Source organism: Anser brachyrhynchus (assembly GCF_964034855.1).
Source record: "Anser brachyrhynchus genome assembly, chromosome: 2".
Taxonomy (NCBI): Eukaryota; Metazoa; Chordata; class Aves; order Anseriformes; family Anatidae; genus Anser; species Anser brachyrhynchus.
In genome coordinates this window covers 76,454,262-76,480,067 of record NC_137695.1, presented here as the reverse complement: position 1 = coordinate 76,480,067, position 25,806 = coordinate 76,454,262, and the positions used below count along the sequence as shown (strand labels likewise).

Below are 25,806 nucleotides of genomic sequence, written 5' to 3'. Positions count from 1 at the left end.
ATATATGTTATATATATAATATATGTCATGTATAATATATATATGTGTTGATATATACAAAACCTAACACATAGCCTGTGAAGACTTCTAGTTGAAGGTGTCCTTGCCCATGGCGGGGGTGGAATTAGATGATCTTTAGGGTCGCTCCCAACCCAAACCATTCTATGGTTCTATGATTTTATAACAAGAATATGAGAGATTGCCATGGGGGATACATTGGTGGGCTTCTAAACAGACTGGCAAGTGAGGTATTGGAGGAGATAGAGCAAACTTCAGTCTGAGAGAAAGAAAGTAAGGTGTGTGGGGGATGGATATACGCAAAAATAGCAAAATGAAACAAAAAAATCCTACAAAGTTGAAAACAGGCTAACTAAGCAGTGGTTCCATTCAAACACTAGCTTAGCAGAGAAAATCTGGTTTAGCAGAACTGAAAGACAGGGTGTCCTTTATGTTTATTACTGCATGAGTTGGACACGAGGGAAAGAGCTCAGAGCATAATGTCTATGTAGGTGCTGCTGGGGAAAAACTCTTGTTTAACAGTTCTAATCTAGTTATAATCAAAGGGATATGCCTTTTTTTACCAACCAGTATGGTGAAAAGAGAGTAAGCACTGTGGTTCCAGGTTTGTATCTGCATCACATCCTCACTGGCAATGAAGTCTGTGGCAGTTGCCAGTTCTAGACTCACATCACTTACACACAGGTAGCTAGCTAATTGCCAGAAGACCTTGTGTCACACAGCAAGTGATGCCCCCGTAAACAACATGAATCGTCATTCCAGGGAGAGAGTAATCATTCTTTGTGCCTACAAGGCTCCAAGTATGGAAGCAATGCAAACTACATGAAAAAGAATTGTAAGACACAAAATTGCTTCAGTAGAAACTTCTATGTCTTAGGCAAATGCACATTATGGTGCATACAGACAATTGCTTGAAAAACGCTAAGCTTGATACAGGACCTTTTTTTTTATTATTATTTTTGTGGTTACAGTTTTATATATATCTAGTTAGCATCATTTTAGAAGTCATGATAACTGGGAGAGTTACAGTGAATAAAATAGGATATTATCTCTGAAAGTTCTTCTCTAAAGGGTTGAGGTTGCTCAGCTTTCAAGCAAATACTAGTTTTATAGTCTGTTTTTATTTCTCCTTGGCCTCTGTGGGACCGTAACGATTAGAACGCTTGACACTATTAATGATCTTTAATTGGAAGTGAAAGCAAGGAAGCTGTAATTGTTCCTGAAAAAAAAATGAAATGGTATTTTGGGGGACAGCTAGAATACAGGCTTTGTTATAATTACTCTTTTTTTTTTTGTTGTTGTTCCCTTAAGGAAAACAAATTTTAAAGTTTGAATGGCCATTTTTCTAGGAGGTGCAAACTAGAAGAAGCTGCTCATTGAAATACACCTTGAAATATTAAATTCTGCTGTACAGAGTTATTAATTTGTTGAAAATTAAATGAGCTTTCTAGGTTTTCCTTGCCAAAATGACCCTTAACAGGCATTTAAAAGGTTTCTATGTCAAGCATGTCTTTCACATGCAATTACTGGTATATTTAACTTCTGAGTTCAAGCACTGTAGTGTATTTCCTATCTGTTGTCCTATGTCACTGGTTCTTACTGCTTAATTCATGAAGAATCATGTGTGGAAAAGGATAACTGTGATGGGCTGCTTTTGGTCACACGCTGAGAGTCCTTCTCTGCTGCCCCTTCCTCCTCACACCGTGCCCTGCTCCAGCGTGGGGCCTGCCCAGCAGCTGAGGGAGGGAAATCCCTGCTCCACGGGGATCTCTGCTGCGGCAGCTAGAGCCCTCCTGCCCTCCTCCTCCTCTCCCCGGGGTGCTGGCAGGGCTGTTTCTCCCCCTTTCTCTCTTTCTTTCTGCCAGGTGCCGGGCAATGCTGTGCCCTCCTTTCTTCCCCAGGCTGTCCCTGAGGTGAGGCGCCGCCAGCTTGGCTGCTGGGCCCAGCCGTGCCCTGCGGTGGGGCCGTTGGGGCCGGCACGGGGCAGCCCTGGCATGGCCTCGCACTGTGGCAACAACGCAGACATGCATCTGCACCCATGGGCACCCACACCCCGTACAGTAACATACTTAGCTCATACGTGTTCAAACAGTTTTTTTTTTTTAATTTCCTTTTCCATATATCAACAGATAGAATATTGTAGAATCATGTAGCATACATGATCACTCTAATTCTAACCTGTTACAAGTGTCTCACAAACAACACATTCAAAACAGTTGGTTGGGGCATCGGGGAATGTCTTCATGAATATTTCTGTGTCAATCTGATTGCTTTCCTGTGCCTTACCAATCTGCAAATACATTTCAAGTTTACTAAGAAACTAATGCAAATATGAGTAGGGACTAGTAGCTGAATATTGCTTTTTCTTTTTCTGTACAGCAGCTGACAGCTAGATCTAATGGTCTATGCTACAGGGTATGACAGCAAATGCAAGCCCCTCGGGAGGAAGTGAGTGGTTTTAGTTAAAACCTGGTAGTTTTGATGGGAGAGTAAAGATTATTCAACTTCTCCACTTTTTTCTTTGATACTTGAGTGCAAACAATTTATAAATATACTCAAATTTTATTTTTAAATAAGAATAAAAGCAGGCACATATCCATAATGAAATAGAAGAGTTCAGTTGGAAGGGACCCTCAAAGATGTTCTAGTCCAACTAGATCTGGTCCATTAGTAATAATAATATATTCAGAACCTGGCAACTCAAACTGTGATACAGTTTGTCAGAGAGACTTCATCTGTAATAGTGCATGGTTTTGAAGAGCACTCTATAAGGTACAGAGAAGGCAGAGTTTCTTTTCTGAGTGCAGGACACATCTTCCAAGTGAGGTAGAGATGGCAGTTACGGTGTAAATACTCCATTGAATAAAGGGTTCTGGTTTGAATTTAATGACAAGTGATAACAAAGCTGAGAGGTCAGTATGGTTCTACTAATCTTTGGAGTATGTTTCCTGCCATTGCCTTTCAGAGTCTCTGAGAAAACTATTTTTAAATGTTTGGGTTTTTGTTTTGTTTGTTTGTTTTGCTTGTTTTGTTTGTTGTTTGTTTTTCTTCCTTATACTCCCAATAGCAGTGATCTGCCATTGTGAATCTAATTTCTAAAAAAAGATGATTCAGCTCTGTGCAAGCACAAAGTGTTGATCAGTTTTCAGGAATATTTAGAGGGGAGATAGTCAAAGTTATGGACATCCTTCCAGCGGGTATAAAATCACCAATAAGATGCGTTTTGCTGCTTTCATGGCAAAGACTCATAGCTCTCTTGGGTTGTTTCCAAACTCAGAGGTTGTATGGGTTCATGCATTGCCTTCAAAATAGCATCATGCTTTAAAATAGAGTAAAACAAAACAAAACAAAACAAAAACAAAGGAAAATAGTTTGGTCTGAACTCTCCAGTTCCTTTCAGTTCAGTTTCTCTTTCAATTCTAAAATTGTACCTGCTTTTCACAGTAAGATAATCCAAAAAGGAAAGAACTGATTAAACTGCAATGATTTACATTCAAAGCCATAGCTCAGGAGAAGTAGAGTCCACTTCATCAGAGTCCATTCATTCACTCGAAGAATTAAAAAAACATAATAGAAAAAGGAACTTTAGGAATGTTTAACCTACACCTCGTTTGAAGTGATAATTGTATACATAGCTAATAGTTTCAAGAGCAATTTGAAAGGCTGATGCTTTAGGGGGCTTTTTGTCTTTTTTTTTTTTTTTAATTAGATGCAGATGACCTTTTAAATATCCTATACACACAGAAAGCAAGGATGAGCCAGCGTAATACTGAGGGAAAATCGGCAGCTTGCAACAAAACACCCATGAGGGAGAGAGTTCTAAGAAATTAAAAGTTGATGTTTACCCTTTTAAAATGCCTTCCTGGAAGCATTGCCTTATATTTATGAGTGTTTTTCTCTTTGAAGATAACTAAAAATAATCTTAATCAAAAAGGCTGTAATGGCAAGTTTTATCAAACCCTCCAATGCCTTCTGTTTTGAGGCAATATGTAGTCAATGTATCTGAAGTCTCTGGTGAACAGAGCAGTATTTGTTCTCAGGAGTAAACAAACATCATTTTCCAACCCATTATTAATTTTCTTGTTCTTCCTCAAATTAAGTTATTTAATTTCTGAATCTTTTCACGGCTATTTATTAGAAGATGTTAAAGCAGGACTTGGGGAAACAATTGCCCTCTAGTTTGACAATATTTCGGTCTGTAGCAATTTTAGATGTGCAACCATAGATGAGTCTATATACTCTTCAAGACTGAGAAGAGAAGCTGTTTTAATTGAAAAGATGCAATTCACAGACCACCCAGCTGGCTGAAACGTGGGTGCAAGGTACCTTACATATCTGAACACAACTAACAGCTTAGAAAGACATTAATGCATAATTGTTGTGGCATTCTAAAAGGCATATTGAAACATACAACATAAAACATACAACAAGCATACAACAAACATACAACAAGCATCTTGATGGAAAAGATGAGCTGAAACAAAAACCCTCATGTTCTGGGATACTGTACTTCTGAAAACTATGTAGCTACAGATACTATTGCCTGGAATTTAAGACTCAAATGGCTGGGCCCACACAATTTCTGTGGGGGAAAAAAATATCAAAATACTTCCACTATTATTCAAAAATTAAAGAAAACCTCAGTGCTCAATTGCAGTTCTGTTGATTTCTTTTGTCACCTTTTCCTAGATGAAGAGAAGACTTCTCCTTCATATTGGCTCTTTCCATTTTTGACCTTTCTTTCATAGATCTGTGTTTTCAGTACATTTTTGCTACCTGGATTTAGCATTATTGTTTTGCAGGCAGTACAGACCCATGATGCCTGGGGGGGTCATTTTTATTTAGGCAAAAAGGTAGGTGCTGTCTCTGCTTTTTTATTTTTATTTTTTTATTTTTATTTTATTCCTTTGATCCCGCCTTTCCTTTTAACTTCACTACTTGTATATCTCAAAGCAGTGGTGGGAAGACATGAACATATTACACTTCCTCTTGATGTAAAGCATGGGGTTAGCATACTGTCTTTCATTGCCAATATTTGGCTGAAGGATGGTTGTACTTTCTTAAAAATTCTCAAGCAAATGGAACTTATTAAGACAACAAGGCTGGAAGTAGAGGTTGGATTTGGTGGATTTAAATATTTTAGGGTAAAACTGAAGTAGTAAAAACAAAACAAAACAAAATCAAACAAACAAACAAAAAAACACACAACTCACCTACTTCATAGAAGAACTTGGAAGATTGCCATTGTGATTCTAGACTCCCTAGTACAAGAGGGACATAGAACTACTGGAGCAAGTTCAGAGGAGGGCTACTAAGATGATTAGAGGACTGGAGAACCTGTTGTATGAGGACGGGCTGAGAGAACTGGGTCTGTTTAGCCTGGAAAAGAGAATACTGAGAGGAGACGTCATTAATATATGTAAATATCTGACGGGAGGGTATTGAGAGGATAGAGCTGGTCTCTTTTCAGTTGTGCCCAGTGACAGGACAAGAGGCAACGGGCACAAACTGAAGTACAGGAAATTCCAGCTGATTATTTGGTAAAATGGGCACGTAATAGACTAGAAATGATTATAAAATGATTTATAATATTTTTTCTCTCCCTTATCCAAAAACATCCATGGAAAGAAGTGACCTCTCTTTCCTTCCATTTACTTCAGAAATTGTTTTGTGTTCCTAAAAAGTTCCTTTTCTAAAAAGTTTTAGTATGTTTGTTTTTTTTTTTTGTTAATTACTAATATGTTATCGTAAATAGAGGAATATATTATACTAGACATGCAGAGCCATAAAATAGTAATAAAGATTTCTTCCTGCTATAGTAAGAAACACATTTTTTTAATGAGAACTTTCATGTATCCTTTTCTGAGGTATGGCATTTGATGTAAAATACACATAAATTAAAATTTCTGAGTCTCTATTTACTACCTTTAAGAAGTAAAAATATTTAAGAAATATTATTTTGGAGTGAACTTAATCATTAACAACTGTTACTACCTAGGCAATCATGGTTATAAATTATCTACTTTAGTATTAAATGATTAAAATGGTATTTATGTTTCAAATTTTGACAGTGAGAAAAATGACTAATGCAATTGTGTGTAAGAGTTGAAGTAAACAGAGAGAATAAATGAGAGAAGTTCCAATAATGTTTATAATTTAAAAAGCAGGAATTTAAAGAAATGTCATTAAATGATCTACTTTGAGGAAGGAAAACGAAAGGATGGGTAGAATAATGCAGTGTTCCAGGGCATGTTACAAAAATTTAGGTAAGCTTTTAATGAAGAGGAGGTAATTGAAATGCTAAATTAATATGAGAAATAGAATATATGAGCTGCAGAAGTGGCTTAAATTGGTATAACCAAGTAGCATATAAATACTTGAGGACAGAGTTGGGAAAGATACGGGACTTCAGTAAATGTATATCAATTTATTTAATTGTAAAATATCACACTGGCCACTCCTTTTGATCTTTAAAAATAATCTGTCACTTGTAAGAACTACTGTTCATTAATATTGCTACATTTTCACATGGTGGTGCAACTAAAGATGCCAGTTCCACACAGGATTCCTCAGAGGATTTAGAAATACCTTAGCAATCAGCAGGATGTCTTAGGTCATTCAGAAATGATAATGAGTCTTCTATATAAATAATGCAGTTGGAAGATTAGGAAACTGATTGCTTAATTATCTCTTTAGTTAGGTCAGGTTATGTGGCAGACCATTCTCTATGTGTCAGGAGTAGCACATTTGCTAATAAAAGCCCAGTAAAATAAATGTACTGGCTAGAAGACCATAGAGCAGTGTGACGCTGAAAATTGCTGCATGGGATTAAACCAGGCTTATCACTTAAGAATAATGGTAGAGATTTCGGTATTACTAATGTATTTGCTAGGAAGGGGTAATGACATGCTATATAAAACATAGTCATTGAAGGAGCAAGGAATACTATTTCAAGTGCCATGTAAGACTGCATATCATAAAAGAGAATTAGGAAATTTACTAGGAATAGTGTGGAATCCTTTTTACTGCAAAGAGAAGAAAGCAGGAAGTATCTTGCACAGGGCAAGAACTAAACCTTCATGAAACTGGGTGTAATTTGGAAAAAAAATGCAAAAGCTCTCTGTGATTCTATAGACAAAACAAAAAGAACAGAAGTTTTGGTATAAGTGATAATTATACCAAAGCAAAGAGATTTAAAATAAATAAATCCCACAACATAACCAATATCAGTATATTTTACAGGAAAACAGGAAAAGGGAGATAGAGTGGTACTGATGTTTTACAAATGCCAGAAAATGTATGGAAATCTTGACTGGGCCTATCAGCCAGTTACCAAAGTCGGAAATAATTTTAAAGCAGTGAATTAGGACACACAATACATTACTGAATACAGCAATTAACATTGCAAGGAAAAGCAATTATTATGGAGTAGTATTTGTAGCACTGTAGATCAGGATGGGCTTTCTATATCCAGTACAAGTAGATGAGGAATATAGTTCACTGGGCTGATGATACAGTCTTGTATATAACATAACGTATGACTCTTGCCAAGATTTATATCGAGATCTGGTTATTTTGGTATCTTACAGTCTGATAGAAGAATATAAGTTGCTGGCTTGGTATTTAATTATTTTCATTATTTTATTATTTTTAATTTTAATTTAAATTTAAACTATAAATAACAGCCTATTCTTATTACAAACATGATTAAATTAAGTTACATTTATTTATGTAACTGTAATGTAATTGCGCGTAATGTTTTAAACAGTATCTTTACTTAGTAATGGATATATAGTTAGGATTTTCTTGAAAGCATTATACTCTAGAGTAATTGATTTCGTAACTTAATGAAATAAATTACTTAAATTTGATGGACAAATAAAAATGTGAGTTGTAGTTAAGATTTTATGCATGTTCTGCCTCTCTTATCTTGCAGATCTACCTGCAGTACATTGAGTACCACTGTAATGTTACAAAATATGTATACATCTCTCCTGGACTGTGCATCTATTACATTAGTCGCCCCACCAACCTCAGGATTGATCCAAGACATCTTTTTTCCTCATTGTTTTTAATTCTTTATTAGATATAGCATCAGTCCAGATTCATCAGTAGCTTCCTGAGGCAATAAGAAGCCACTGAAAAATGTCTACTTTCTCTCCCTTCTTCTCCCTTCCTTGGGATAAAATTTAACCATAATACTATATAATCATGGAAATCAATGTATTGTAAATTATTAAAATATCCCTTTTTTATTATTATTATTCTTTAATTCTAATATATATTTCCCATCTTTCCCCTTCAATCCCTTTAGATAACATTTGCTGTTTTGGGGTTTGGCAGACATTGTCATGCAGTTCTCTGTGAAGAAAAATGGATTTGCTGTTGCCCCAAGTATACATCTTCCAAAGACACATATACTGTACGGTATTCATGAGGAGAAAATGCAGACATAATAAAGGCAGCAAATCTTCACTGCTCTCACCAATTTGTATGTTATAGTGATTTCAGCTGGAAACAAAGTATTTAATGTATTTTTATATGGCTTACAGCTGTAGGCAAAAGGAACTCAGCATCAACCTCTTAATGAAGTTCTGCATTAAAAAAAAAAAACACTTTTTTTCTTTAGATATAGTAAAAATTGTGCATTATTATTAAGATATAAAAATTATATCTTAATTTTATCTTATTATAAATATAATAAGATAAATAAGATAATATTATAATAAGATAAATAATATTAAATATAATAAGATGAATAAGTTTATATAAATATAAACTATATCTTATTATATCTTATCATTATATTAAGATATAAAAATTACAGTTGTTTTAGTGCTTATTTGGTTAATACCTGGCCTACTTTAGGAAGACTTATATAAGCTGTAATAAATAGATCCTTGTTAACATAAAGAAATGACCTAAAATTGCATATTAATTGTGTCTTTGATTGTTGTCATCAATGCAGAGAGCATGAGGATTAGTAATGAAAAAATCCCCCCCCCCCCCAAAAAAAAAGAAAAAAAAAAGTAGTTCCACATTCAATAAAGATTTGTGCTGTTTTAGCATATTAGACTTCCTAGGTCATTCCATGGTGGAATAGAGAGATCATTCTGGAAGCTGTCTAATTTTTTATACAATATTATGTACCGTCCAGAATCAGTCAAACAAACAATATAAAACATACAGAATATATATTAAAGTCTGAGGAAAGTTGTATTTGACATATTTCCATCCCAAGACAACAGTTTAATTTACAGATATTACTCATTGAGGTAGGAATATAGGCTTGAGCAGTCAATATCAAGATGAGCAGGAGACAAAGGTTTCTTAATTTACTATACATCCTTAATTAATGTGAACCTGAAATAGCATTGGTTGTTTGTTTTTTTTTTTTTTACTTTACCTAAACAATTCCCTTTTGCCTATTAATATGCAATCACCTACCAGAGGTGTTAGGCCACACTACCAGAAAGTAAGGGCATTTCAGTTCCAGTGCCAGTTCTATACTTTCTGTCCGCATCCAATGTAGAGGCTGTATTTATTACATTAAAATTGGAAGAAAACATGCATATTGGTTCATGCAAGAAGCCTTTGGTGTATAAAATTCAATTAGTCTCAAGTTCATGGTAGCTCAAAACTTGTGGATCTTCTGGAGTGGAAGCTGTGACAGACTAATGAAACTGAAACTTTCTTGTTCTAGCTCTCTGAACATCAGCTAAAGACCTTGGCTTGAGGAAGGAGTTTGATTATTGGCATGCTGACTCAGAGAATCTACATAAGTCCCTCAGTTTCTCATATGATGCATTGTAGAAAGGGAAACTACCTTTCTCAGCTGAAATCCTAGAAGCTGATATCAGTGACAAGCCTGTCTACCTTCTCCAGACTGTGATTCCTCTATTTAGAATAAGTTACAATAGCGTGCAAAAGATGCAAGTCTAGTGATGAAGAAATACCATTCCTGTATGATTAGTCTGGAATCTGAGAATCTTGCAGATGACATCACTTGGTTGTGATGATTATAGGGAGCTGGAAACATCACATTTCTGATCGTGTGATACTTCACACAGTACTTCACACATTACTTTACTACACATTACTTCACCAGGAAGTAATATCATAAAAATATTAGTTCTAATTAATCTCTTACCACTTTAAAAAATAGTAGAAACAAACAAAAATCTTGAACAGCAAGTAACAATTGCAATCTCTCTCTGTAGAAATAACAATAATGACGTTTATCTTCTTTGGATAATGACTCAAGTGAATGTAAGCTAAAAATGCACTGCAGTCTGGAGTTTTTCATTACTGTTTGTTGCTTCTTCTCAACGAGCAAAAGAATTTCAGTTCTCTCCTCATCTTGCATAATTATGCTTCCATTTTAGTTTACTCTCCCTTTATCTTTCCTGGTCTCACAAAAAATAAAAAATAAATAAGATAAAAAATAAAATGAAATATGCCTTTTTCCTTTCCACCTTTCTCCTCTTTTAAATAACACATAATAGCACACAACTTGCAAACTGACAATATGACTGAGTGAGAAAATGAAATGTATGACATGTCTCGTTAAAACTTAGTGGAAAATCTTGCATCACTGAAGAGAGTAGCTTTAAATATTACCTTAAGGATGAATTGAAATAAGCGAAACTCTTTGGTGAGTAAAATTTGGCTCAAAGCCATGATAGTTGAATCTGGCAACTGGGAGAATATTGCACAGGATATATGAGCTGGTGAAAGTCTTAAGGTCTTTTAGAATAATTGCAGTTAATGTTAAATAATGACATCATTTAATAGCTCAGTTCATGAAGCTTAAAATCAGTATCCCCACTGTGAGAATTCTATGCCAATTATTCTCTGCTGATTTCAGATCAAATATGCCCACTGTTGAAATTATTTTTGGAGAGACTATTATTATTATTCTAGGAAGCGTCCAGTAATATTATAATATGTACTGTAGAAAACTTGGAGTGAAATAGTGAATACTTCCATGAGTGTATTTTGGCATCATATGACTAATATGATTACTTAGAAAAAAGTTAATAGGTCACACTCTAGCCCTAAAATTGGTCCTCATAATAAGGGTAAAATCAGGATTTAGTTGAATAAAACCTAAACGATCAATTAATTCAGGAGCAAACCAAGTTCTCATTGTTATTGTGATACTTGGATTAAATGAAATGTTGACAAATATTTTTGCAGAAGGAAGTAGGAAAAATGTTTTCTAGATTATAAAAATAAAAAGGACATTATTTTAATGTAGCGGAGTAAAAATGTGTTTAGGAAGGTGATAACAGAGCAGTCTGTCATTTCATGAAGACTTCAAAAAAAGTGCAAACTGTTTTGGAAAGTCTTCTATATATAATAGTGTATTAAAACCACATAGAGAAATTATTTGAACTGTATTAATTCCTACAGTAAGAATTCAAACTAAAGACTGGTTTGTTAGTACAGTCATATTCAGGTCTTTAGTTGTCTGAATACCAATCACTGAAAAATTCATAGAGGGACTTCTGAATCTGAATTTCAAATACAAATAGATGTTACAATATTGAAGCCTTTATCTGGCTGTCGTAAGTCATTTCAAGTTCCAGAAGTTGTTTATATGGTAAAATGGCTCTGGTGAACCTGAACTGCTCTCTGTTTTCACAGTAGCAGCTTCTGGGTTTTCAGATGAAAACAGGGTTAACACTTTGTATGATATTAGAAAAATGTTCACAAAATTTATATTCAGTTACAAGATTTCAGACTTGGCTAGCATTCAGAGGAGAAAAAAATAAATCACTCTTGGAATTGGCAACTTTGATTTGCATCATTGGAAGACAATTAAGATAGAATTCCCACACTGTAATTTTCAAGTCATTTTTAGAGGAGAATTATTATGTTGTTCACCTAAAGTCTTCTGAAGGATCTTTACATATCTAAAAATATATTGAGCTAAATTTGATTCTGGAATCTTTTCATTAACTAACTGTATTTATGGCTGCATATACCTTAAAGAACAATGAAGCATATCTGAATTAACAATGTTTTTATTTTAATTGAAGCTTAAAATTTTCCATCTTTAAATTTATTTTTCTCTGTGTCTTGGATTGGTAACAATTTCTTTTTAAAGTATTCACAGAACATTCTACTTTGTCACCCTTCCCACTCTAATTATTATCTTCTCCTTAGCAATACCTTTCTTTTTGATTTTTATGAAATCCTTCTCAACTTAAAAGCCTGTTTAACAGTTTAAATAGGTGACCAAATATGCAAAATTGTGTTTCATAGTAATTGCAATTACTCTGTGAAGAAACAGGGCTATATACATTTAAACCAACAGGTATTCTGATTTTCTGCACGGTGAGGAAAAATGTATATAAAATATATATACTGCTGACAGCTGAAAATGGAAGTATTTCTGTTGAAAAGAAATTCACTGAAACAAGAGTTTGCAAAATATCAGTGACAGATATGAAAACAAAACTACATCTTCACAGCTGATCATTTTGTGCAATAAAATTGCTAAATGAAACAGATGTCTCTCCATTTCTCAGCTGGGCTGACATGAAACACAGATGCCCGTTAGCCAAAATAAATGTTGGAAACACTTTTTACTAAAAGTAGGCAAGAAATACTTAACAGAAGTGTTTTTTTTGTTGTTGTTGTTGTTTTGTTTTGTTTGGTTGGTTTTTGTTTTTAATACTAGAACAAACTGGCAAAACCTTGCAGTGAAAATTAACACACTGTTTATGCATTTCAGAGCTCGGTAAAGATTCAGTTTTCAAGGCTGTCAAGTACACAGGGTTGTCTGTAGCCATGTTGATTCATCTAACAGCATCTGAATTGAATTAAGAACTAAGAAAATGAAATGAGAAGTATTCTCTTTCCTTGCTTACATAGAATATGCATTTTTGCCTTTTTAATTATCTCCTGAAGACTTGTTCATAGCAAAGTTATTTTGTTTGTTTGTTTGTTTTTTTCCTTATCTCCCAAGATCTTCTGAAATGTCCTTTTGAATTTGAAGTTGTTCTAGGATAGCTGTGAACTGTTATGTGCATACGTAGAACTGAAAATATATTACCTGTTCCAAGTGGAATGATTAACGATTTTTAGGAAATGTAAAGTGTTATATAGCTTAAAGCATTCTTCTAAATGATGCAGGATGATATTCCTTATGAAGAAGTATTCCTTCTGAAGTGCAGCTATCAGCTCCCCAAAAGCCTGTATGTGTATGTTTCAAAATATGTTCAGCAATTTTTGTAGCCTTCTGGCTAGTATAGTCTATTTTTAAAAATCTATAAAGTTTGAATTTGAGGGAGAGAAGAGATTAATGATTTTCTAAATGGCATATAAATAACATTTTTTACTTCCAAATAAACTTGGTAAGAATTTTTGGCATACACATAGCAACAGGAGAAGTGAGAGAAAATCTTGAGTATTTATGCTACCTTGCATATTAGTCAAATAATGTGATAAAAGATCTTACACCCTTAATTAGATCTAAATATAGTTTTTCAAAAGCTTCACTTTTTGTTGTGGAGAGGTTTTCATCTGTCTTCAGGTTTAATTCTGTTCACTACACTGTGTCTGTGCGCCTAGTGCAAGGCAACATTCCCAGGCACCACAAAGGAGTTACCTGGATTGCTAAATTATTAAACAAGTCCTTGGCATGCTTTTGCTAAATATCCCTTTCCCCAACAATTTTCACCTTTCAAAGGTGATTCACAATTGACTTGTGAGTCACCTTTGGCCAGATACTGTTCATTGGGACAATTTGCTATTATTCTGGAGATAGAAAATTTGTTAGAAATATGTTGCCAGACTGCTAACTGGCTTCTGAATTTTCTGAGAACAGGCACTTTAGCCTCAATCTGCTATTACATAACCGTTTAGTTTGAGTTTGTAAGAGTTTATATTATCAGACCTGAGTTTGGAAAGAATATGAGAATATTTTAATGCTCCCGTTAAAAAATAATAATAATAATAATAATAATAATTAGTTAATATTTTGCCCCAATCTTTCTTACTCAAGTAGACGTTTATTTTTTATTTCTGGTGCAGATATCTGAGGAAGAGCAGTCTTCTGTAAGTGTCCTTCACCACTCTGCACTAAAAATACTGTATCTAGTGGTTATGGGCCACCAGTGAGCTCTTGGTAGCAAAACATTTTTCAAGAAAAAGTGGTATCCTAGGAAGCCCTGGAGAAGAAAACAGTTAGTAGGCTTTTGAGAACTAGTTACACTAAAAGACATTATAAAATGGGCTACAGCCTGCAAGACTGTCTAGTCCCTAAAAAAAATGTGACTTAAAAGGGTGAAAAGTCTCAACTGTAATGGACTGATGGAAAAGAGCACAAGGGATTAACGTTCAGTATAAAAATTCATTTCCCAGAAGAGGGATTGAGAATGGCTTGAAACCTTCAGTTTGAAGTTGGTGAGAGAAATGGAAGGAAAAGAAAGAACAGGACTTACTTGCTAAAGATTTTTCTTACACTTTCCTACTCATAATGTTTGGTGGAGCCTCCTGTTTATTTCCTGTGGAATGAAATGAAGAAACTAATATGAAAATATGCATTTTGTAAAATAAATATACATGTAATGCTTACATGTGATGTAAGCAAAGCTTAATTTTTTCATTCTCTGAAAAATATTCACAGTGTTTCTCAAAGTTTATTTCAGAATTGAAAGAAAATATGAAAACCATTATATAGAAAGTCAAAGTTCAGAATGATGGTAGTTTTCTAAATTTCTGCCATTAAGGTTTTAATCCAAGATCCTGCACGAGCTCCGTTGCCCATATTGCAAGTCTGGGAAGCATTCTGTGTATGAAAATGTTTCACAGCAGGGAAGTTTACTGTTTGACTTGAGCTTAACCCACCACACCATAGTGTTTTATTTCAGTACAAAAGGCAAGGAAAGCCACATTCAAAAACATAATAGTATAATATTCTACCCCTGGTAATGACTTAAAATAGATACTATGGAAGGCAATATAAGGGCACCAAAAAAGAGAAATATTTCCATGATGCATGTCAGTGGGGATATTTGTATCGAGCTAAGTGTGTGATGTTTTTCATGAACTGAAAATGAAACTTTAATGAGCTTGAATTAACAAAAACCCTTCACATGATTAAATATGATGTAGGTGTAATTCTAAGTGATGTTGTTAATGTGTATTCAAATAACTATGTTTCAAAAGGAACTAGTTCTGTCAGACTTCTTGGAACATTCTGATATATTTGAGTCTGATTTTTAAAAAACAGTCTTTATATTTGCATTTTAGTTTTGTGTTCTAAAATATATATTGGAATAATGCAAACAAATTAGAAAGTTTTAGAGCTATCTGTTTCTTCTGCATACATATATTTGTACTAATACATGTGCACTTATGAATGCTTTTCTGGATTTACAAAATAAAACTCACTAAATTGTTGTCAACAATGATTACATCACATGCGACTTTAACTCGAAACTAATCATGTTTATCATTTCTATATGGAAGTATAGGTTTATGAGCAGGTAGTTAATCTACACAGGTAGCTTCTTGTTTATAAAATCAGGAATATTCAAAATATTCTTAAAATTAATCAAAGTTTCTACTTGATATGACCCTTCTGCTGAACCCAAAAATAAAATACAGATTTCATGGTGACAGCAAATCTGAATACCAGAGTCTTTCTCTTAGGTGTGAAATCAGTGGTATTGGAAGGAACTTTGCAACAAAGTGATGAGAGTAATTATAGTAAGTGTCTCCAAAAGATCAAATAAGCCAACTACATTAATGTACAGAACAAAGCAATGTAATAGATTTGTTGTTGTTTTTATAGATGTACTGAAATCAGTTAGTACAAGTTATTAATAGGTGAAGCTATGCTTTACATTACTTAGATAATGGTTATAAAATCAATACTGAATGCTTAGTAAATCTGATTCTTTTCTTTAGGTTATTTACATTAGTTGATGGGACGGAAATGATAATAACTATAAATGAAATATTCTCTAGTTTAGGAGAAATACAAATAATATGAAATATAAAATTTAAAATCAGTATGACATGTATCCAGTTGTTCAATTTTCCTTAATTGTCATGTACCCTGCCATGTTCTTTATCTGCTTAGTGAATTTACAACTAGCACAGCAGGTTGTGAATTTTTAATAGGATCTCTTCAAGGAAGGAAAAGGTCAATATTAACATAAAAATCTTCTTTAAGAACTGTGGTGCAAAGGTTTCTTAGCAGAAAACAGGTGTTGCTGCAAAACTGAAATCTGCCACAACAGTCAAATTAAAAGATTCTTGGAGCTAAGTTAGGAAACAAATGCCTCAGTATAACACCATGACTGCTAGTCAGTGGTGACTGAAAATTACTTTGTTTTGTTGGGATTAAACTTGGTTGCTGCATTCAAAATGATTTAATATATAATAATGATAACAAAAAACAAAACAAAACAAAACAAAAAAACAGCTTTTGATTACTTCTAAATAAAATGTTTTATTTTTCTTCCTTTGTTTTTCACTTCAGCTTCATTCTGACCAGGATAAGGGAGATGGATCCCTCAAATACATTTTATCTGGAGATGGGGCTGGTACTCTTTTTATAATTGATGAGAAAACAGGTGACATTCATGCCACTCGGAGAATTGACAGGGAAGAAAAAGCCTTTTACACCTTGCGTGCCCAAGCTATTAACAGAAGAACTCTGAGACCAGTGGAACCCGAATCTGAGTTCGTCATCAAAATCCATGACATTAATGACAATGAACCAACGTTTCCAGAAGAAATTTACACTGCTAGTGTTCCTGAAATGTCAGTAGTGGGTGAGTGCTTTATACTGAGGCATAAGTGCCTGCTCAAAATACATTATTTGATGGATATTTTCCCCATCCTCTGAAAATTCGGTCATGATGGGAATTCTACTTGATGGAATAAATACCTTTCTTTTTGGTTTGCTTGTTCAAATACTAGAATTTCATCCAGAAACAGATTTTATGATATGAGATTATTTCTACTTAGAATATTTAAAACATTAACTTACAGTCATTTGGAATATAAATAGTATATAATGGTGAATCACCCTCCTCCTTAAGAATTATTAGAATAAGATTGATAAATACACTACATGGAAATCTGTCTCGTCTTTCGCTCTTTCTGTGGCTGAGGAGAGTTATTTGTTTGCTCATGTACTTTTGATGCACTGCCTGCAGGTAGATACACTCTTGATTCTCCTATTCGCATTCGGTTTTTGAATATATGAACAAATTCTCTTGTACTTTCAGTGTTCCTCCCTTAACATATCCATGAATGGCCTCTTCAAGAGCCTTAAACAGCTTTTTGAATTCATCTTGCTTCTGTTTGTACTGTACTTTCAGTTCCTAGGGATGAGCCTTGAACATTATTCTTATCCTTATTGCTGATTGTATTGACAAGGATTGAGTAGATAGAAGGCAGAATGCTTAGCTAGAACTTTATATTAGGAAAACCCCTGCCATTCCTAGATATATATCATCCCAGAGCCTTCCAAGGCTTTTTCTTCACTATGACTCTGTATCTGTGAAACACTGAACATTTGTGAAAAGCTGAATTAGCATGCAATTTGCAATAGTAGCTTTTTTTTTTTTTTAATATATTGTAGAACTTAATCATCTTTTAGAACAGAAACTTATGAAAAATGTATGGAAAAAGAAACATCAAAATTATTTTTGTATTGACAAAATAACTTCTCCACATCAAAAGGTAGGAAGAAGAGGTTAGGAAGAAGATCTTGGATTCCTGGATTGCTGTAGTTTGCTCTCTCCAGATTAATTCTGTTGAGTTCCAGTATTACCATTACTTACCCAGTATTGTTGACTGTGGGCTAAGAGATTGTCAGACTTGTTGATGTAAGGAATGCAGAGAGAAACGTCAGTCTTGGATTGAATTGTACTGTTGCTTTGTATGTGTCTCCTGCTATGGTACTCACTTTTGTGAGCATATAAAAACATATAATCTTTCTATAAAAGTCTGAAAATATTAAGCAGAGTTTAGGATATGAATATTGTCTCAAGCATACGTACCAGAAAGAGATATTACAAAGCCAAATTACTGTGTTTTTCGGCTGGTCAAATAAATAGGAGGTATATTGTTCAGTAAAAAGTACCATGCTAATATTGTCTGGCATAGTCAACATAGCACTGCATTGTGCTATATAGAATTATCCACTAAAAACATAGCTATATATTTATAGAACGTCTTGCACTCCTGCTGCCATCATGTGGGAAGGCTTGAGCACCAGGCAGGCGCATACACTTAAACGAACATGTACGTAAAATCACAAACTTTGTTCTTCAAAGTTTTAATTTATTTAAACCAATTATATAATTGGTTTATTTTTTTAAATCGGTTATATAGATTGGTTTAGAAAGATTTATATATATATATAATTGCTTAGTGGTAACATGAAAATGTGGTGAATAAATGAAAAAGCATGTCTCTTTCAGAATCAAAGGTGAAAGAGGACCTGCTGTAGATAGATTGTGACATTGATCAGAAGTAATGCCTTTTATTTAGGGAGATAACTTTTTTTGTTTTGTTCATTTGTTCCAATTCTTGTAGATGTTCTCATTTTCTTTTATATCCTCTAGTCATCTTCTCCATATTTTCACCATAAACACGATGTTTTATGTATTGTGGTTATTTGTTCTTTGTTTTCTTCATTACACTCTAAATCCAGGCTAGTCTGTAATATGATTAGTAACTTGCAACTTGTATTTATGCCTTTGGGGCCTCTTGTACATTATTCTGGAACTGGATTCTCAAGACCTCTGTTACCACCTGGTGCTTGAACTCTCAGTCCCAATACAGACTATGACTGTTTCAAATTGATTGGCTTAATCCTATCTAAGAAGTGTCAAAAATAGTAAACTACTTTGCAGTTTTGCTGCTGAGTTGTGCATACATTTGGACACACCAGTACCACAAGCACAATGCCGAGATGTTCGTATTAACTCTATATGCATTCATATGAATACCAGAACGAAGACAACTATGGCAGCATATCACACCATGTAAGATTATTCATATGCTTCGTTGCTTTTAGAGCTATACTATATAATGTAGCTAGTAGCTAGTGTTCAGAACTAGTGGGTTCCTCCTCACACATTTTAAGTTTTCAGCAAGATTGCATGAGTCATTCATTTCATGTCTCTGTTAATTACTTACTGAGTAAACTGGTAAATGTTTAATCAGCAGTATTTCTTTACCAATTCATGTATGAAAACTGTTACTGCCTAATGTCCTGCTTTCTTTACCAAATTACACAAAAGAAGTGCACAAGTAGCAAAATATGCAAGCATCAGCTTGAAATAATTGAAATCTGTGGCATCCCTTGAAGTGCAAGGCTTGCTACATGCTTAAATACCCTGTATTATGAGGTACAAAGGGGTAGTAGTACCTTATAATACTACTAAGCCTGTATCTGCTCCCTCTGCCCCCCATTCAAGGTATCAAACTGTGACATAGCTGTATGCAAGTCTTTCAGACAAGAGACAGCGGTTGTGATTTCTGCCTCAGGCTGTAGTATTAGCTTGATGGATACCTGAGAATGGGTCTATTTTTATTATCAATTACAATGTCTTGACAAAGGCCCATAAGTTCTTTCTTGTCTTGTTCATCTTTCTTCTACTGCTCATTAATCATAGTAAAGGCAGAGATAAATGGGCCAACTTCGGGATCTCACATTTAGGTCAATAGCCTGGAAGACATCTTGCTCTCCTGAAGTCTTTGTACAGATTTCCAAATATTTTCTCCTCTTTTACTTTTTTTCTTTCCTTAATCTCAAAGTTTATGACCCAGAATATTCTGGCTTTGACCAAAATCTTCTATTCTGCCCATTGTATTATTTACTTGTCTCTTTTCTTGCTCATCTAAAGGCTTCTTTTCAGAACTGTGTAGATGAGTCTGTTTTAATCTCTAGAGCTTTTCCTCTGGATTTTTTTTTTTGTTGATATATTTTAGACAAGCTTTCAGAAGTTTCTGCTATTTAGGCTTTTTTTTTTTTCCCTATCACCACATCATTTCTGTTATTTAGTGATGCTTCTCTGTTCATCTGTTGTAGTCTAGATATTCTCTAATCATTCTTGATCCTTATTCCATCCTGTATCTTCAGTGCTAAGTAACTTTTCCTATGAATTATTGTCTCAGAAGCACTTTGAGCAACTATTAGCCATCATGCTCCCTAGCTGGTATTTTCTGCTTCTGAATTAGGATTATCAATGTACACTTCAATGTAACCTCCCTCTGGGTTTACATGCGATCTACAGGTTGGGCTTCCCACAGTTAGCTTGTCATCCCTACCTGTGGTTGTCTTTCTCTTCAGACAGCATTTAGAGCTACTATTGCTTGGCTTTCTCCCCAGGCTTTTTGTTCAGTCCCTCATTAGTGCTGTTCCAAAAATTCCCAGTGCTTAATCCTTTCCTCTGCCATAGCATTTATTTTATTACACTTCTTTATTGTTTCCTATTAACAAAGATTTTCTTTACTTTTTTCATAATTATCTCAGTAAACCTTTTGCATCTCATTTTTATTTTCATAATGTCAACCATGATAGATTTTGAAAAAACATGATTATATTACATTTTTATATATTTTACACATGCACTTTGATTTCACTTTGCATATAAATCGTGCCTCATAAAGAGAAATATATATATATAATATATTTTTTTTTTTTCTTGAAAAGGACCATCTTAAAAGAATTAGAAGCATCCACTGACATACTTTTCCGCAGCTTATTTTCTTCTAAGTTACAGGAGTACCATGTAACTAAAGAGCTTTCTACATAGATTTCTCTGAATATGGAGCTCTTTCCTGTTATTCTGCTGTATTAAATAGTTTATTTCCGGGGAGAACATATCTCATTATTTCCTCTCTTTTCTACTAGAAAGAGCAGAAAATTCCTGTTAATTCAACTTGTTATTTTAATGTATAATTTACTATGGAGGGCACTTGTTGTAGTTAAATATCACATAACTCACTTGGGAGTAAGGAAATATAGGTTACAAATTCAGCTCCACAACAGATACTCTGTTTGTTTTTTCCCCAGTTAATTATCTTCAGTGATTCTTCTCTGTTACTTCTATATCTTAAATGCTCTGTGAGGTTAAAGGCATTAATACTTGTATGATGTTTGAAGATGTTTGCAAGGAAAACATTAAAAAGAGCCAAGTACATTAATTACTATTATAGTATGAGACCTTAGGGAAATTCAAAGGTTATAATTAAAATTATGTTCAAATATGTCTTTTGAGAACTACAATAATCTGACAAATGGATGTTGTTTATTTGTAGGCCTAGTTCACCACCATATGATTCTAGTTTATTGTATAATGAAACTCGCAAGTATATGAGGAGGAAGTTAATTCACAGTCTTTTTCATGATATTACTAATTCCATACATAGCTGGTGCCACATTCTTCAGTATATTGTCACTGTGTCCTTTATGCCCTCCTGTAGACTTCAGATTAGGCTTTAGATCCTGAAGGCCAAAGACTTCATCAGAAGCAACCTGTGCCCATGTAAAAGATAGAGAGCAAGGCCTGGACTGAGTAGTGCGGACTAAGTCACACCCACACTGTGGTTTGTAAACCCCAACATGAACAGTCAAAATCAGTGCCTTGGGTACTAGTTAGTTCACCCCAGGTTTCAGACTGCTTTAAGCAATATATTAGCAGTATTGAGGATCAGTGGTCTTCAGTGACTTCAGTGAACTGAAGCAAAACAAGAATTTTGATAGTTTGACAGCTGATGTGCACAATGTAACTTTAATGACACAGCTGAGGGTTTTCTTTCTTTCTTTTTTTCCTTTTTTCTTTTTTTTTTTCTGTCTTTCAGAACTCCTAATCTGCTTTACTTGATGTGCATTGTCCACTTCCATAGCCTGCAGTTATTTTTTGCTGATACTAGCTGAGAAGAGAGGATTTGAAATTTATTTTGATTCAAATGGTAGCTTGCTGTGTTAAACATGCTATTTTTACTTCAGTATAAAGCCTTTCTGAAAATCTGCTGACCTCCATTTATCATTATTACTATTTTTAACTGCAATTATCAGAAACTAGATGAAAAAAAAATATATATGTGAATGCCTGCCTTCAGTTTAAGGCACTCACATTTTCCCAAAGGCCTTTAACTTCCACCTTTAACTGTTGAATAGATGCTCAGTGGCTTCCTACCAGAGCTTTACTTTCCCAGCCCAGTCCTACCCTCATGCTGTCACTTAACCATCCTTCTAGCATGTCCCAACATATCAAATAGCATACAACTCTATCCCACTCATTCTTTCTTTCTTCTGTCCCTTATCCACCAAGCAGCAGTTCTCAGTTTTATTTAGCTGTAATAAAGAGGCTATTCCACAATTGGAAAAGGAAGTACAAATATGAGGAGTTGTGTGTTTTTTTGTGGTTTTTTGTTTGTTTGTTTTGTTTTGTTTGTTTTTGTTTTTTTCTGACTGGAGGGGTGAGAAGAGACAAAGTCTTATAGTAGTGTAAATAGTGGACTTGTTACAGATGTGGCTTTCATTTAGGATAACTTAGCTTGAAATGATTTAAAAACTAAAAATACTTTATAATATAAAAAGTAGTATAAAACTGAAAGATACACAAGTCCTGAAGACCTGGTATGCTTTTATTTATTTTTATTAGTTAAATTTATTTAATAAACAAAGAGGAAGCAAAGAAGCTTTACTCAGACATCAGAAATACACTTGGTATTTTTCCTGTAAAGAGGACAGGGCTACAAAAATTTGAAACAAAAAGCTTGATACAGGGTAATGTTCTTGAAATACATTAAGATGGGCTGCAGGTCAGAAATAAACAGTTGCAAAAAATGGAAGGATACTGGGAAGAAGCTAAGTAGCATTGCACTATTCATTTACAGTGTATTTTCAAATATGAGTGCTGCAGAAAATAGTTTGTGTCAAAACAGAGACATGTGCAGGTAAAGCAGAATCAACATGGTTGGTAATTTCAAACTGATCTCTGCATGTCGATTGTCTGGAGTGACCAGCCTATTGGTAGACTGAGCAAAGAGGACACACAGTGATGTGACCGCAGCCCAGAATAAATGATGCGTGGCACTGGTCATACTGTTTGCTGGAAGGGCTCCCAGTCTAATACGCTCTTCCTGATTGTTTCTTTGCATGGTTTCTGTCAGGTTTCATGTAGGAATCACTGATCCCTCTGTGGATACATAGAAAGCATGTCTCTCTGCCTCTGTGAATAAGGGCTATGACCAAAGTGGTGACTTCTGTACCCTGAATGGCAGGCAGAAATGCAGCTGTGCCCTTGCTGTTTTCCTGCCACTACCTGCCTGGTGGCTGGCCAGCAAAAGCCAAAGAGCTGAAGCAACAGTAAAAGCATAGTTTATCCTTTCTACTTCGGGGTGATACATTACCCTGAGCACAGCCTATGGAGTAAATCACTGTGTGACAGTGATTTGAATTAGGGACTCCAAGTTTATTCCCACAGACTGTGATGGGAACTGGATATAATCTCTTTTTGGAAGCAGTGTCTGATATATTTTATTGGGTGTGTATGTGGGTGTGTACATGTGATTACTCTAGAGAGTAATCTAGAGAACAGGACAACTGATATGATTTGTTTCTTGCTTCATGTATGTGTGTTAAAATAGCGTGAAGTAATATATTGTATATGCATTTTGACATTCATAATTGAGGGGAAACTATTAGAGACATTATTACATCACAAAAGGAAATTTTATTCCATTTATTTATTTTAAAGTTGCTAAACATGCTCTTCAGTTTTCTTCCAAATGATACATTGAAGTAGATTATGTTTGTTTTTTTAAATAAAAATGAAATAAAAATATGATACAATTTACTTCCTATTAATAACTGTGTATATAACTATCTATATATTTGACCATATAAATGAAATATAAAAATCAGAACAAAAAATAACGAAGTTGCAATAATAGCTCCAAAATATCACCTTTCATGTTTGCAACGTAATCTTTTCTCATTAATACATGTGCGGTTACAATAGGTGTCATAGAATCATAGGATCATAGAACAGCTTGGGTTGGAAGGGAGCTTAAAGATCATCTAGTTCTAACCCCCCTGCCATGGGCAGGGATTCCACCCACTAGATCAGGATGTCCAGGGCCTCATCCAACCTGGTCCTGAACACCTCCAGGGATGGGGCATCCACAGCTTCTGGGCCTTCTGGGCTGCAAGCTCACATTGCTGGCTTATGTCAAGCTTTTCATCCATCAGAACCCCCAAGTCCTTCTCTGCAGGGCTGCTCTCAATGAGTTCTTTTTCCAGTCTGTCCTCATGGCTGGGATTGCGCTGACCAAGGTGCAGCACCCTGCACTTAGACTTACTGAACCTCATTAGGTTCACGTGGACCCAATTCTTAAGCTTGTCCAGGTCCCTTTGGATGGCATCCCTTCCTTCTGTTGTATTGACTGCACGTCTCAGCTTGGTGTTGTCAGCAAACTTGCTGAGGGTGCGCTAAATCCCACTGTCTATGTCACTGATAAAGATATTAAACAGCACCAGTCCCAAAACAGACCCCTGAGGGACACCACTCATCAGTGGCCTCCACCTGGACATGGATCCATTGACCACAACTCTCTGAGTGCAACCTTTGAGCCAATTCCTTTTCCACTGAATGGTCCATCCTTGTAATACATATTTCTCCAATTCTGAGATTTTTTTATATCACATTGGCATCATTGTATGAAAACATGACAAAACAGAACAAAAACTGTTGTGGGTAATTAAAAGCAGAGATGTACTGCAATAAAAGCAAGTCAGTCCTCTGAAAAGAAGTGAGTACATAAGTATGAATGCATGATAGCAAGGTAGGGATAAAATTCAGCTCAACCACTGCTGTTGTTTACCTTTACTGATTAGGCCTTAATCATTGTGGAATTATGGAAGTTTAGGCTCAATTTGTGTAGAATGAGACCCTGAAACAGGAAAGTGAGTACCTAAAGTTCACCATAAGATAATAAACATGCTTGAAAAATCCAATCAACGTTAGCTGAAACTTTCTTTGGGTTCTGCTCAATCAGAAATTAATGTTGTTGGACCTCCATTTAGTACTATCTGAAACTAAATTGACTTTGGATGCTTCAGGTACTTCTGTGGTGCAAGTCACAGCTACTGATGCCGATGACCCTTCCTATGGAAACAGTGCCAGAGTCATTTACAGCATACTTCAGGGGCAGCCATATTTCTCCGTGGAACCAGAAACAGGTCAGGAAATTGTCATTATTTCCATTTACCGTAAACTTGTTCTTTTGTTTTAAAAATCTCAGATCACCTAAAAAAAAATTAAAAGCTAACTGAAATGAAATAATATTTCTTGCTTTTTCCCTCATAATTTATAGTTCTTATACTAAATAAAAATAAAAACTATGAGTCATTACAGCTAACACTATGAAGTAAAAGTATTGTTGCAGTGGTACAATTGAAATAGCTAAGACGGTGTAAAGTTCTAAGTAAGAATATTTTTGATAAAGGCAAGATGAAAGGTTTGTGTCCTAGAAAATGTTGTTCTTTTATTCTTAGTGGTTCTACTTAGACTAATAAAAGGTGTTCTTTCCACCCACAAACCTTGCCTTGCATAAATATCTTGAATCATTTTTAGCATGAAATGTAAACTGGAAAGGGAGCTGTGATGAAGAACTAAGATTTTTTTATAACAAACAGATAGCCTATTCTGAAGACTATTTATAAAGCTCATGAACAAATTTTTGTACTTTAAAGCATGAAATGAATACTTTAGGAATACATTTCACAGACTAATA

General features: G+C 34.7%; 1 protein-coding gene and 1 long non-coding RNA gene across 16 annotated transcripts in view; one reads left to right on the top strand and one right to left on the bottom strand.

Moving 5' to 3' along the window:
* The window catches only part of LOC308189035 (cadherin-10), a 96,866-nt gene that overhangs the window by 44,279 nt on the left and 26,781 nt on the right, over nucleotides 1-25,806 (top strand). For all 5 annotated transcript variants that reach the window (XM_080578628.1, XM_080578626.1, XM_080578630.1 and 2 more), the window contains 2 exons: nucleotides 16,520-16,814; nucleotides 25,133-25,252. In XM_080578628.1, the coding sequence (XP_080434754.1) occupies nucleotides 16,520-16,814; nucleotides 25,133-25,252 (415 nt within the window). The remainder of the gene's footprint in view (nucleotides 1-16,519; nucleotides 16,815-25,132; nucleotides 25,253-25,806) is intronic.
* LOC308189037 overlaps nucleotides 23,741-25,806 on the bottom strand; it is a 166,403-nt gene continuing 164,337 nt past the window's right edge. For all 11 annotated transcript variants that reach the window (XR_013945959.1, XR_013945960.1, XR_013945961.1 and 8 more), the window contains one exon: nucleotides 23,741-25,319. This is a non-coding gene — a long non-coding RNA (uncharacterized lncRNA). The remainder of the gene's footprint in view (nucleotides 25,320-25,806) is intronic.